Source organism: Epinephelus lanceolatus, chromosome 4 (genome assembly GCF_041903045.1).
Source record: "Epinephelus lanceolatus isolate andai-2023 chromosome 4, ASM4190304v1, whole genome shotgun sequence".
Lineage (NCBI taxonomy): Eukaryota > Metazoa > Chordata > Actinopteri > Perciformes > Serranidae > Epinephelus > Epinephelus lanceolatus.
In genome coordinates, this window is record NC_135737.1 from 27,416,398 (window position 1) to 27,429,186 (window position 12,789).

General features: G+C 39.6%; 2 protein-coding genes across 3 annotated transcripts; one reads left to right on the top strand and one right to left on the bottom strand.

Annotated features, from left to right (window-relative positions):
- Positions 1 to 4,775: 4,775 nt before the first annotated feature.
- On the top strand, positions 4,776 to 10,231 carry LOC117259132 (zona pellucida-like domain-containing protein 1). Its single transcript, XM_033630366.2, has 11 exons — positions 4,776 to 4,843; positions 5,096 to 5,224; positions 6,108 to 6,334; positions 6,481 to 6,671; positions 6,815 to 6,887; positions 6,968 to 7,065; positions 7,181 to 7,264; positions 7,355 to 7,526; positions 9,292 to 9,397; positions 9,482 to 9,505; positions 9,598 to 10,231. Exons 2-11 carry the CDS (start codon positions 5,131 to 5,133, stop codon positions 9,753 to 9,755), a joined length of 1,227 nt encoding a protein of 408 aa, XP_033486257.1. The 5' UTR covers positions 4,776 to 4,843; positions 5,096 to 5,130; the 3' UTR covers positions 9,756 to 10,231.
- A 43-nt stretch (positions 10,232 to 10,274) lies between these two features.
- On the bottom strand, positions 10,275 to 12,021 carry LOC117259133 (uncharacterized). 2 transcript variants are annotated; one of them, XM_033630367.2, is made up of 4 exons: positions 11,929 to 12,021; positions 11,689 to 11,747; positions 11,509 to 11,602; positions 10,275 to 11,403 (listed from the first exon to the last, which is right to left on the bottom strand). In XM_033630367.2, the coding sequence occupies exons 2-4, from the start codon at positions 11,735 to 11,737 to the stop codon at positions 10,548 to 10,550; spliced, it is 999 nt and encodes a 332-aa protein (XP_033486258.1). In that variant the 5' UTR covers positions 11,738 to 11,747; positions 11,929 to 12,021; the 3' UTR covers positions 10,275 to 10,547. The 2 variants fall into 2 exon arrangements, with proteins under 2 accessions (XP_033486258.1, XP_078023222.1); XM_078167096.1 differs by having other exon boundaries at positions 11,906 to 11,930.
- Positions 12,022 to 12,789: the final 768 nt, after the last annotated feature.

Below are 12,789 nucleotides of genomic sequence, written 5' to 3' on the forward strand. Positions count from 1 at the left end.
TGATGAGTAACTAAGTATATTTACTCAAGTACTTTAATTATGTAAAAATCTGAGGTTGAATGTTTCTGCTTTATGCTATTTCTATGCAAAGCTTCTACTCCATGACATTTCTTTTTCTTTTTTTTTTTTTAAAGATATTTTTAGGGGCATTTTTAGCCTTTATTTGATAGGACAGTCAAGCGTGAAAGGGGGAGAGAGAGAGGGAGTGACATGCAGCAAAGGGCCACAGGCTGGAGTCAAACCTGGGCCGCTGCGGCAACAGCCTTGTACATGGGGTGCCTGCTCTATCACTAAGCTAAATGATAAGTTTATAAAACACCAGAAAATATTAAAGATTAAACCAACAATTCCCAATCTTTCTGACTTGTAAATTTATAATTTTTGTCTGTCTTGTTGTCTTGTCTTCGCCAAAGACATATTTATTTTATTTTTATCTAAACTTCTCTGATGGTTTAATTTGTATAACTGCTCAAATGATCTAGTATTTTACAAGTATTATAAATATGAGTTGCACAACTTGTTTTTTTCTTTCTCCCATTAATCACCTCATAAGTCCTCTGATTTATCTTTTGACTCTTTGGTAGGACCTGACCCGCAGGTTGGAAACCACTGGACTAACACACCTAACTATGGGGTGCCGTTTGTAAAGTGGCTCCCGCTGAAAATAACATCAACATTTTGCCACATTTAGCTTCAAACAATGTTTAAAAAAGTGTTGTGAATTTTTTAACGTCACCTTTTACCACACTTACAGCAATATTTGTTAACTTAGAAATATATCAAATAGTTAAATCTAAATATTAAATGTGGCACTTAAATGTTAAATGTTAAATCTAAATCTAAATCTAAATCTAAATATTAAATCTAAATCTAAATGCTAAATCTAAATCTAAATCTAAATGTTAAATCTAAATATTAAATATAAATATAAATGTTAAATCTAAATGCTAAATATAAATATAAATATAAATGTTAAATCTAAATGCTAAATATAAATCTAAATGTTCTGGGTGAAACTAAATATTTGGCTAATATGCAAATTCACACTGCCGGTCACTGGAAGTACCAAAATACAAGCTAGAGATGGTCAGACTGTGTTTATAGAATCAAATAACGAATTAAAACCAACTTATCGGGGGAAATGGACACTTGAACATACATTAGCGTGATAATAACTACCTAAAATAACAAGAAACGTGTTTGGAGAAATTTGATGTGTACTTTGAGTTGTTAGTGTCCCTTCGGAGGGAATCACCTTGTTGTTTACAAATACTTCCGGGTAGAAAACCAACGTAGTTTAGCTACATATATATATGCATATCTCACATTTTTCATGTCACTATATCACCGTTTAGACTAATCTGGTGTTTGTAAAGTCTATAAACACAATGATTGAACAAACATTACTATCACGTTCTGAAATTAATAACATGGTTATTGTAGATTAGCCGGGCTAACCGTTAGCTGTTAGCCCCGTTAGCGGTGTCTGTAATGACTCATTAACTCTAAACGGTCCGTGAAAAAAAATATTTTTTTCCAGTAGATGTCTTAGTTACAACATGATTGAGCTAACTGGAGTAGTTTCACATTGTATCTGACAACGGGAGGCTTTTAACAGATGACGTCCTGATGTTAGCTTTGCTGCTGCTGCTGCCACTGATGCTTTCTAGACATCGTGATTTCCCAAAACTGAATAAATACCACACATCGCAACACAAGCACACTAGCTCAATCATGTTGTAACTAAGACATCCGCTGGAAAAAAATATTTTTTTCACGGACCGTTTAAGAGTTAATGAGTCATTACAGACACTGCTAACGGGGCTAAGAGCTAACGGTTGTTAGCTTAGCTTAGGTTGTTAGTCCCTCCGAAGGGACACTAACAACTCAAAGTACACATCAAATAAAATTTCTCCAAACATGTTTCTTGTTATTTTAGGTAGTTATTATCACGCTAATGTATGTTCAAGTGTTCATTTCCCCCGATAAGTTGGTTTTAATTCGTTATTTGATTCTATAAACACAGTCTGACCATCTTGAGCTTTTATTTTGGTACTTCCGGTGACCGGCAGTGTGAATTTGCATATTAGCTAAATATTTAGTTTCACCCAGAACATTTAGATCTAACATTTAACATTTAGATTTAGATTTAGCATTTAGATTTAGATTTAATATTTAGATTTAACATTTATATTTAGATTTATATTTAGCATTTAGATTTAACATTTAGATTTAGATTTAGATTTAATATTTAGATTTAACATTTAACATTTAGGTGCCACAATTAATATTTAGATTTAACTATTTAATATATTTCTAAGTTAACAAATATTGCTGTAAGTGTGGTAAAAGGTGACGTTAAAAAATTCACAACACTTTTTTAAACATTGTTTGAAGCTAAATGTGGCAAAATGTTGATGTTATTTTCAGCGTGAGCCACTTTACAAACGGCACCCCATACCTAACTTTATATAAAGGAGCCAAAAAAGCTACAGCAGTAAAAATGCTACTTATACATTAATGCGTCAGTGTTAACAGTCTTTATATTGTCATATATAATAAAATATTAGTTGCGGGGGACAATGTTCTGCCAAACAAATACTTTTACTTTTAATACTTTGAGTACATTTTGCTAATAATTCCTCTGCACTTTTACTTATAAAACTACTATATCAATAAGAATATGAATGCAGGCCATTTACTTGTAGTAGAGTATTATTACAGGGCTGTTTTGGTACTTTTACGAAAGGATCTGGATGCTTCTTTTAACACTGAATGACACTAATTATTGTTTCTTCAAGAACAAATATTGCTACACAATATTTAGAAGATTGTGATTTGGTCCCCCTGATTACAACATAAAATTGTAAAGGACTTTTGGCAAAGTTAAAGATAATTACACCATAAATTGATGAACAAGAGGCACAAATTGGTGCATAAAAATTCACCATTCATTAAGGGATCTACGCTGCCCTTTGCTTCACAGGTAAGCAATGTGCACTTAGACAAAAACTCTTCTGCAACTTCGGAGTGTTGCATCTATTTTTACACATTTTCACCCAGTTAGTTGTCAGTGTGATGTGCTTTATTCGCACTCTGGGGGTCATTAGCTGCTTTAATGATCTGCTTTACTGGAGATGCCCACAGAGTACAGTGCTGTGTCCTCACAAGCTTCCCAGTGTATCCTCTTTCTTCCATAACTAAAAATGTGTCCTGCCTTGGGCCTTGTTTTCATTGTTTTCTAGTGTGATTGTATATCAGTAACCATTCTCACACTTGGTGAAAGGACGCAGCAGAGATGCACACAAATCATTATCACAGTACACTGGCAGTCAGTCTAAATTTGAATCCCAAAGTAACCATATTTTCCTACCCATAAAGGTTCACTTAAAAGTGGAGATATATGGCTGTCTTTGGGGGGTGACAACATGTGATATGCAATACACTCCGTGACATTCACGTGACTATTTCATACATGGGTGATTTGTGGTTTATCCTGGCCTGTCAACCTATGGACAGGTGAGCAGGTGACAGGTGATTTTCCAGACATCTCCATCCAGACATTATCTCTGAGCATGTAGTCAGAGGGATTATACAAAATGAAATGGAGAATGTGATTAGAGTGCAGAAGAATGGCTGGCGACTTGTTGCCAAATAAGTGTCCTGGGAGGTAATCCTCAGACCCAGACGAAGACTGAGGAGATTGTAAAGGAGTGACGCATCTGTGGATAGTGTAACAAATGTCTCCTCTCACCATGGGCACTTTGGCAAAAACAAAAAAAAAGAACCCACTAGAACATTTCATACAGTGTTTCTGAGGAACAATGGGGCTTCTCGAGTGAACAGCAGCAGCTGTGGCCCATAGCTATGTAGACTATCTGCACTGCAGCTCGGTGGAGACAATAGAGGAGAGAGGGTTGACATGCAAGGGAAATTAACAAAGGTCAATCCTGGTTGGCTGAGGACTTCTTCGCTTGTGGCAAACATGATCACCTTTCAAGCATTCGAGGTGGTTCATTCTCAAGACACGAATCCCTTTAGTGAATCTCTGCACAAAGATTTTGAAAAAGGTGCTTCTTCCTTTTGAGAGTAAAGAGTTGATGATTCTGAATCAGTAGATTTGTATTTTATTTGTAATGCAGCATCTCAGTCATTAATCAAAGGGGCTGCAGTATAATCTTTTTTAAGCATAAAAAATGAATTTTATTCTGCAAGTTTTCAGTCACTGATTTACTGTAGCGTGCTAATAAATAACCTGCAGGTTTTTAGTAACGTTCCCTGAGTTTGGTGAGAAATTGCTGGTGAGAAATATATGAAATGTGGATGAAATCTGATCATGGCCAATAATTATGTTGATAGTTTCAAAATGCATCTCTTTAAAGACCTGAATTACATGTTTATTTACCAATAAATATGTACATTGCATCAAAGTTTGAACCTCATTTGTCTCAGCACAACCAGCTCACAACTTTCATCTTCCATAACTGTTTTGATGGAGGGAAACCTGAAACAGCAGCTGAAGTTAAATGGAGGGATCTGTGTCAAATCCCACTGACAGATTAATCTGCTGTGCTTAGATCTGACAGTGAACCCTGCCAGGAGCGGCTGCTGTCTGAACGACAAGTCACAGTAGAAACGTGGAGAAAGTGTGTTTACTTGTGTGTGTGTGTGTGTGTGTGTGTGTGTGTGTGTGTGTATATGTGTGTGTGTATTTGTGTGCATAGGGATCTATATTTAGTTGGAGGGAGGGCACACCTCTGTGGTTTTAGGTGTCTTGAGTCAAATTCTATAAAAGCCAATGTGCACGACTACTTCTGCAACACCTGCTCAGGTAACCGCTAAGGTAAGTCTCTTTTCAGGTTGTCTCATGGGGCTACTTGGAAATTTATTGATTTTAAATGACAACATTTTGGGGTCATTTTTAGTCTTGCAAAACAAAATTTACAGCACAATTTGATACTGAAAATAAGGATCACATCCAAAATCTACTTTCAAGAATTGTGTTTTTTCTAAACAATCACTTTTTGTGCATCTGCTCTGACTCAGTGCAAAAAGTCCTTAAACTGATTTCTTTTTTTCCTCCATCTAAATACAGGGTTCATCAATCTGACCGAGCCTCCTCCAGACAGCATGATGCTCCATCACTATCTCCCTCTGCTGGTGGTGCTCCTGCAGCCAGCTCTGTGTCTCTACAACTGCTCATCTGAATATGAGAGAACCCCAGGTTGGTCAGTATTACTTTCACTGAGTCAGATGGTTTTGTTTTATCTGAGCATTCTGCACAAATCAGAGCAGAGGGTATTTGGTGACAAATACAAATTGAGAAAATGACTTTTTTCCTCTAATGAAGGTTGTAGCTGGTAACGTTTGTGAGAAGTATCCTTTTGTCATACTTGCTGAAACACAGCAATTCTAATGACCTTTCCGCACATGAACAAAAACGACCAATCTGAGCCCAGGAGTTTCTAATGCAGCTATCAGTCATGCCAATCAGTGCATGTGAACTGCGCTCACACTGTCAAACTAGGCAGCAATGATGTTTTCAGAAACATATTTTTGTGTACTGTTTATCTGTAAAATGAGAAAGTTTGTTAGGCTGGTGGTTTCAACACAGTGGCCGGACCAACTTTCTTATTTTACAGCTAAACAGTGCACTAAAATTTATTTCAAAAGAACCTTTGAGGTGAAAAATAGGCAGAATCTTGACTCATATTTGATCAGCGCTGCTTAGTTTGACAGTTCACAAGCTGTAATTGACATAATTGACAGCTGCGTCAAAGACTTCTTGGCTCTGATAGGTTAGATTGGTAGATTCTCACAAATGCCATTAGAAACAGTAGAAAGAGGAGGAGGAAAATGATTTTTTTCACAGACTGTCTATATTATGTATTTCTTTTAGAATACAGTGACAGTTTCAGCAAATATGACAAGAAGGGAGAAGGCATAAAAGTTACCAATTGTAGCTTTAATGTTAGAAACTTTTCTTATCTGTGTCTCTGCAGCAGCAACTGGATCATCATATTAATTTTCCCTTTGAATCCAATAGGAAAAAAACTCTCACAATGTTAAAATCTCCTCCTTGGCTTCTCTTTTCCCGTCTCTTACAGACAGCTCAGACATGACAATTGACTGTGGCACCACGATGATCACGTTGGAGATCAACCTGTGCACGGCTCAGTGGGCAGGCTTCAACACCACTGACCTGGCTCTGAACGGGGAACACAACAATACAGACTGCCAGGGCTCTGCTGACACCAGCGTGGACCCTCCAATCATCCGTTACAAGCTTCCTGTTAACCACAGTCTGGATAACCCCTGCCGCCAGTCTCTGCAGGTCAGAGGATGTTGAATGATGTTGAAATACTAGACAAATAGTTCCAGGGATTTTACTGCAACAGGGATTCAGATAAACTTTATTTAGAGTTATTATGTGGCAATATAGAGTAAGCTCATGTGTTTTTTTTGTGTTGTCTTGTTCAGATTGTGGATGAGAACCCAGATCCCACAGGTCCCTTCAGCAGCTTCTCAAGTATCCAGTCAGTCATCATCACTGGGTACATTGACACACCCAGATCTGACCAGGGGATGATCAGCTACTCCACAGACCTCTACTACCATTTCTCTTGCCGCTACCCGCTGGAGTACCTCATCAACAATACAAAGATTGTGGCGTGAGTAACAGTTCATCTTAATAAAAACCTACATTGCGCAAAAAAGATTTGTCTGTGATGATTATTTAGTTGTAAATGTACCCTTTTGCATCTTGTCTGAGGCAACACATTACATGTGCATCCTGTTTTCCATGATTTTTTAGCTCTTCAGTTTCCGTGGCGACTGGCACTAATAATGGAACCTTTATTGACACACTGCAAATGAAGGTTTTCAATGTAAGTTGGCAGCCAGAGACACACTACACTGTAGAGCTATTTTTCTTGACTTATTTCGCCCTGACGTCTTGTTTCTCCAGGACTCTGACTATACCCACCCGTTAGAGGTTCCTTCAACAGGACTTGAGCTACGAACCAAGATCTATGTGGAGGTCAAGGCTGTTAACCTCACAGGAAAGTATGTAAAAGTCCGTTTGGATTAGTGGATGCTCATAGTGAATGTGCATAACTGAAAACAATATTGAAATGAAAGTGAGTGTTTTCTAAACTGTAACTTATTGTCCTCTTTTTAGTTTTTACGTACTGCTGGATCACTGCTTTGCCACTCCTACCCCTTACAACGTATCACACACTGAGAAGCACAACTTCTTCACCGGGTATGGACGCACACATTATTAGCGTAGCTTCGTACATCGGGGAAATATTATAACTTTAACTTCACTTTCTAAAATTCTGCTCTCCTCCAGCTGTAATGTGGAACAAAGGACATATGTGACAAGTAATGGCGTTTCCAAGATTGCCCAGTTTTACTTCGACGCCTTCCGCTTTGTTCAGCACCGCGACCAGGCCAAGTCCGTCATCTATCTACACTGCATACTGAGACTCTGTGAGCCCAGCAAATGTCAAGAGCTGCTCGCTGTAAGTTGAAAAGTCAAGAACAAATGAGTCTGTTTTAGAGGTCCAGTGTGTAGGATTTAGGGGGATATATTATGGCAGAAAATATTCATAATATATTAATATATTATAATATAATAAGTATGTTTTCTCTAGTGTATAATCACCTGGAAATATGAATTGTTGTATTTTCTTTACCTTGGAAAGAAACAGTTATATCTACATAGGGGGTGGGTCCTTGTCCACGAAGTCTGCCATGTTGCACCATCATGTTTCTACAGTGGCCCAGAATGGACAAACCAAACACTGGCTCTAGATAGGGCGATTTAGGTTTTCACATCAGCCACTGTAGTTAGCAGCTCCTCTACGACTGCAGTGTTGGAATGAGAAACTATTTTATTCAATGTTTTTACTGGTTTAAATCACCAGATCCATTTGTTTTAGAGAGGAAGAAACCTCTGGAGATAATTTGCCTCCCGATAAAAACCTCTGTCTGGATCTTAAGTTATCAGAGAAAAATTGCCTCTCTGCAATGTGCTAAACGGTGTTGAAGAAACACTGATTTGTAATGTGCAACTGCTTTATTGGGTAATTTTATGGGGTTTCATTACCTGATTAGTTTGTTTTGGAGAGTAGTAGCCTCTTGTGAAAACCTCCTGAACAATGAACACTGAAGGAATTCTAACACTAGATTTCCACTGGATGCGTGTCCGTTGCGGAACGGCAGTGCTGGTTATCCGCTGCGTGCGCCGCCGTCCGTCAATACCCACTGGCTGCGTTTGCTGTGCGGAGCAGTGCAGCTGCGCCGGAAGACATCTCTGTGCACTGCCGTGATTAACATCTCATCATCCATGGTGTTAACGGGGTGAAATGACGTCTGAAAACCTCTGACCTGTTGACTTCAGGCCTGCCTCTGCCCATTATGTAGTTTTCAAGGTGTAGTGCAGGGAAATATGATCCGTGTGAACACTGTGTGTTTTGTTTTGAAAATTAACCGACGTTTTATCGTGTTTCTGTGCACGACTTCCTGCCCCTGCTCTGTGCTGAATTGTTGCGTTGTGCTCCGGCGTCCAGCAAAAATAGAAGTCCTGCATATCTGTTGCGGAGGGCTCCGGACTGCCGGAGCTGTGATGGAGCCGGAATGCAGCACAGCCGCAGCCGGTGGAAACACACACATTGACTAGAATTGAATCCTATTGGCTCCACTGCCATGCCGGAGCGGAGCTGCAACCAACACGCATCTGGTGGAAATAGGCCGTAACCGGGAGAAGTTTAAGCTTGTTGCAATCTGCAATCCTTACCACTAGATGTCACTAAATCTCCCTAAATCTTACATTGCTCCTTTAAATACGTTTGAGAAAGTAATGCCAAAGCAACTTTCAAAAATAACCCACGGCAATGTTTCTTAGGACAAACATTGATAAAAATAGAAATCTACAGTTTAGACTTAGACATTGCATTGCTGCAAACTGTGGAGAAACAGCATCGTTGCAACATTTATTGCCTCATTAGATTGCTGACAGTATAGAGAGGTAACAGGAAATGTAGAGAGGAAGGTTTGAAACAACATGCAACACAGGTCCTTGAACAGATCTGTTCTGGGGACACTGTGGTTCATAGTTGCACCTTAAATGACAATCACCATTATGATTTCTTATTCTATCATAAAATATAACAAGTAAAGCACACATTATTTCTTACACATAAAACGTGTATTGAAAAGCAAGAGTTTTACATCATATAAATATATAAATCAAACCAAACCTGACAGGATGTTTGTTATTTTCAGGGTTGTAATAACCAAAAAAGAAGAAAAAGATCTGTGACTCCTTTTGGAGAGGAAGGCAACGACTCTGCCACTGTTACAGTTGGACCTCTTTACACTGCTGGAGAAGGTAAGATGCAGTAAAAACACTGCTGTAGTGAACTACAATAAAAACTTTTTCACTGACTCTCTTTCTTATCTTCCTCTATTAAAGACAGACCAAATGCTGCTGCCTACAGTGAGTATATTTTGATCACACTCCTCATTAGAAATACATTTTAATATCTTGAAGAAAAACGAATCTAAATTAATCTCCCCTACGTGTATCAGGTAATAACATGGCATCAGAGAGGGATGACGTGAACATGCCAGGCCTGGTGGTGGGGGTGGTGTTTGGCTCGGCTGCTGCTGTCATGCTGGTTCTGGGTGGCTGGTTTGCCGTGAAGAAGTTTTACTGGTCGGGAGGATTACCTCACGCCTTTGACTGACGGATCAACTGCCGAATGTCTTCACCTTGTTGCCTCATACCATATTGCAACTGTATGGTTGTTGCGAGAACATTACATCTGATAATGTTGTGATTTGTCAGGAAACCCTGGAAACCAAGCAAATACGCTTATATCTTATGTAACCTCTTCGGTCTATACTTGATTAATCTGCACTCAGATTTCATTTATCGGTTATGAAGGAACAGTCAAACCTGAGCTATGTGTAAAAAAAGAAACTTTAACTATGTAAGCTTTTGAAGAGCAGAGTCATTTTAATATTTCATGTTGTTTTAAATCTGCTCTGATAATGACCTGCAAGTCTGCCCACTGACAGTCTTACTGGTTTTTGGGTATCATGTACAGAATCTCATTGCTGATAGCACTTAAGATATATTTTTGAGCGCATAATATAGTTATAATCTGTAGTTTATTATTCAGATCTGGTTTGTACATAATAAAAATCAAGTTTAAAATTTGCTTGGCATTGTACTCTGTTGTTATATAATTAAGAAACAACAATTTGTATCATCAATAACTTTACTCACCACAAGCAACATCTTTTTACAGGGCTCAGTGAATGCATACTTTTTACATTTACACACTTATTCACAGACAGAATGAAACATAAATCAAAACCAAACACTCATAAATATTTACAGGCTACTTACTCTGTGAGTACAGTGGCAAACAACAAATGCATGGACAAGAATACAACTCAAATGATCCACTCTAAAGGGTCATGACAGCAGTTATTTGGTAGTTTCTTGTACAAATGAACCCCTGTCTTTGACACTACACTGAGTGCAGAATGTCTTGGATCAGAGCAGAGAGTTTAGCTGAGAAGTCCTCCTGCAAAGAGCCACCTGGCTGCATGGACGAGGAGGAGGAAGAAGAAGACAGAAGAAAGTCTCCCTGGATTTCCAGTTTGTCTTCCAGCCCCTGAAACAGCCTCTCCATCTGGGCCTGAAACACTTGGCTTTGCAGAGCTGCATTTTGGCAAAATCGCTCCATACTGGCCATCACTTCTGCCGCACCTGGCCATGCAGCTTCCAGCAGAGCAGCAAGCTCTGCTTTGAGAGCCCCTACCCTATTCTGTGCCTCCCCCCTCAGAGAGCTCACTTCCTGTCCCAACTTAGAGCTTATGTCCTGCCAGAGCTCAGACTTGGCTGCCTCTTGTTCACTAGCACTGATCTCTTTCAGATGTTCGATCACCCCGATGGTTTTAGTGTGGAAGTCGCTGATGAGGTCAGCCACCTTGGAGCTGCTGTGCTCCAGCGTCTGGCTCATCCATTTGAAGGCTTCTTGGTACAGAGCAGGACTGGCCTCTGCCTGAGCCTCTGCTGTCTCCAGCCCCTGCAGATAGAGGCTCAGCTGGCCACACAGGTCTTGAGTGTTGCTGCTGAGAGAGCTCTGGAGCTGCTGGGTAAGGGGAGCCAAGCGCTCTCTCATGCTGGCCAAGGTGGAGCTGAGGTGGGCTGGCGATGGAGACAACCTCTCCCGCAGCTCGGTCAGCTCTTGGCGCAGACGGGTACGCAGGCGCTCTGACTCCATGTTGAGTTTGTGTTGCATCTCCACCGCCACAGGGTTTGTGCTGTGATCGTCTGTGTCGTAAAGGTCACTGCTGTCGATGTGGCTCTTGTAGATTTTACTGAGCAAAGAGAGAAAGCAGCACTCCACTAAAATGTGTTTTGATATTGTTTCTCTTGGGTGGATGGATGCACATTCAGGTCTTAAAAGAGTTTACAATACTTACTCCACATCCTTTGTGAGCTCTGTCTTGTCATGAGCCTGGTTGGCCTTTGAATCAATCCAGGTTGCCTCCCTGGTGTTACGCTGGAGTGGGTATGCTACAGACGAAGAAAACATTAATGAAAAAAAGGAAATATGTTGCAAAATAAAGGGTATTAAACCACATTTAAGGAGGAATCTATACCTGAAGTTGTCAAGAATGACAGGGCGAAGATCACGACTTTTAGATGCATGATTACCGTTCTGCGGAGCGACAGATGAAAAGAAATACATAAGAATTTCACATTAGACCAAACAAATGAATCAATACTGAATATTTCCAAATTAATAAATGACATATTATTCCTTTGACATGCATTCCCTTCTCAGTCTAAGACGGAAAACAAGAAGAAGATCAATACGTGGAGAAGTGGCTGGCCTTTACCTGAGGATCAGGGGTCTGCAGAGAGACTTCTCCTCTCATCTGACTTATAAAGGTCCTTGTTATCAGAGCAGCTGCCCAAACTCTGCCTGTGTCAACAGTCAACACGTGGAGGGTCACACTGATGACAGAACACAACATGCATAATATACACACACATGCACACACACCCACACACACACACATACAGAGACCATGTTAACAGCGCCCACTGTTGAACCTTCATAAAACGTAACAACATTCTCGCAGCATTGATTCAAGGACATGCAGTCATGTCAATAAGGATACAGCACTTTAAGATAGTGTGTTAACAGAAGAAAGTACTATGGTGAAAAATAGGATAGATCAGTTTTATTTGTCACATATGATTTAAACATGTATAAACCAGTACAATATGCTGCAGTAAGATAAGAATACTGTCATAATAATGATAAAGAAAGACTCATCAAGGCCTTTGTGCTCTTAATCTGAAGAAAAATATGAAAACTAGGCAGAAGTTTATCAGAGAGACCTAAAAAGGTTCAACAAGTTCAAGTTTGTGTGTCCACAGCTAGATAAGAAAGGTGGCCGGATTTCGTTTTTACGTCAAAGCCCCACTTTGCCAAGAACCAGAATTGTACGAATGTTTACAACGGGGTCACTTGTTTGACCCACCGTGCCTGTTGTGGCTTTTTAAGCGTTGTGCAAGATTGGAAGTGGGTTTTTAATGTTTTGTATGTTTTAAAATTGTGTAAGAATTCAGTGTATCCAGTTTTGGAGCAGCTCATGGAGCATTGATTATGAAGGCTGGTTTTGGATGTTTGACAATCAACAGTTTACACATCAATGTTTGTGCTGCAAGTCAGGACGGAGCAGCTCAAAAAC

Coding starts and splice junctions, on each gene's coding strand:
- LOC117259133 (XM_033630367.2), bottom strand. CDS start 11,737: ATGCATCTAAAAGTCGTGATCTTCGCCCTGTCATTCTTGACAACTTCA. Junction 11,603..11,688: donor GTCATTCTTGACAACTTCAG/GTATAGATTCCT, acceptor CTTCGTCTGTAG/CATACCCACTCCAGCGTAAC. Junction 11,404..11,508: donor GAGCTCACAAAGGATGTGGA/GTAAGTATTGTA, acceptor CTCTTTGCTCAG/TAAAATCTACAAGAGCCACA.
- LOC117259132 (XM_033630366.2), top strand. CDS start 5,131: ATGATGCTCCATCACTATCTCCCTCTGCTGGTGGTGCTCCTGCAGCCA. Junction 5,225..6,107: donor TGAATATGAGAGAACCCCAG/GTTGGTCAGTAT, acceptor CGTCTCTTACAG/ACAGCTCAGACATGACAATT. Junction 7,265..7,354: donor AAGCACAACTTCTTCACCGG/GTATGGACGCAC, acceptor GCTCTCCTCCAG/CTGTAATGTGGAACAAAGGA.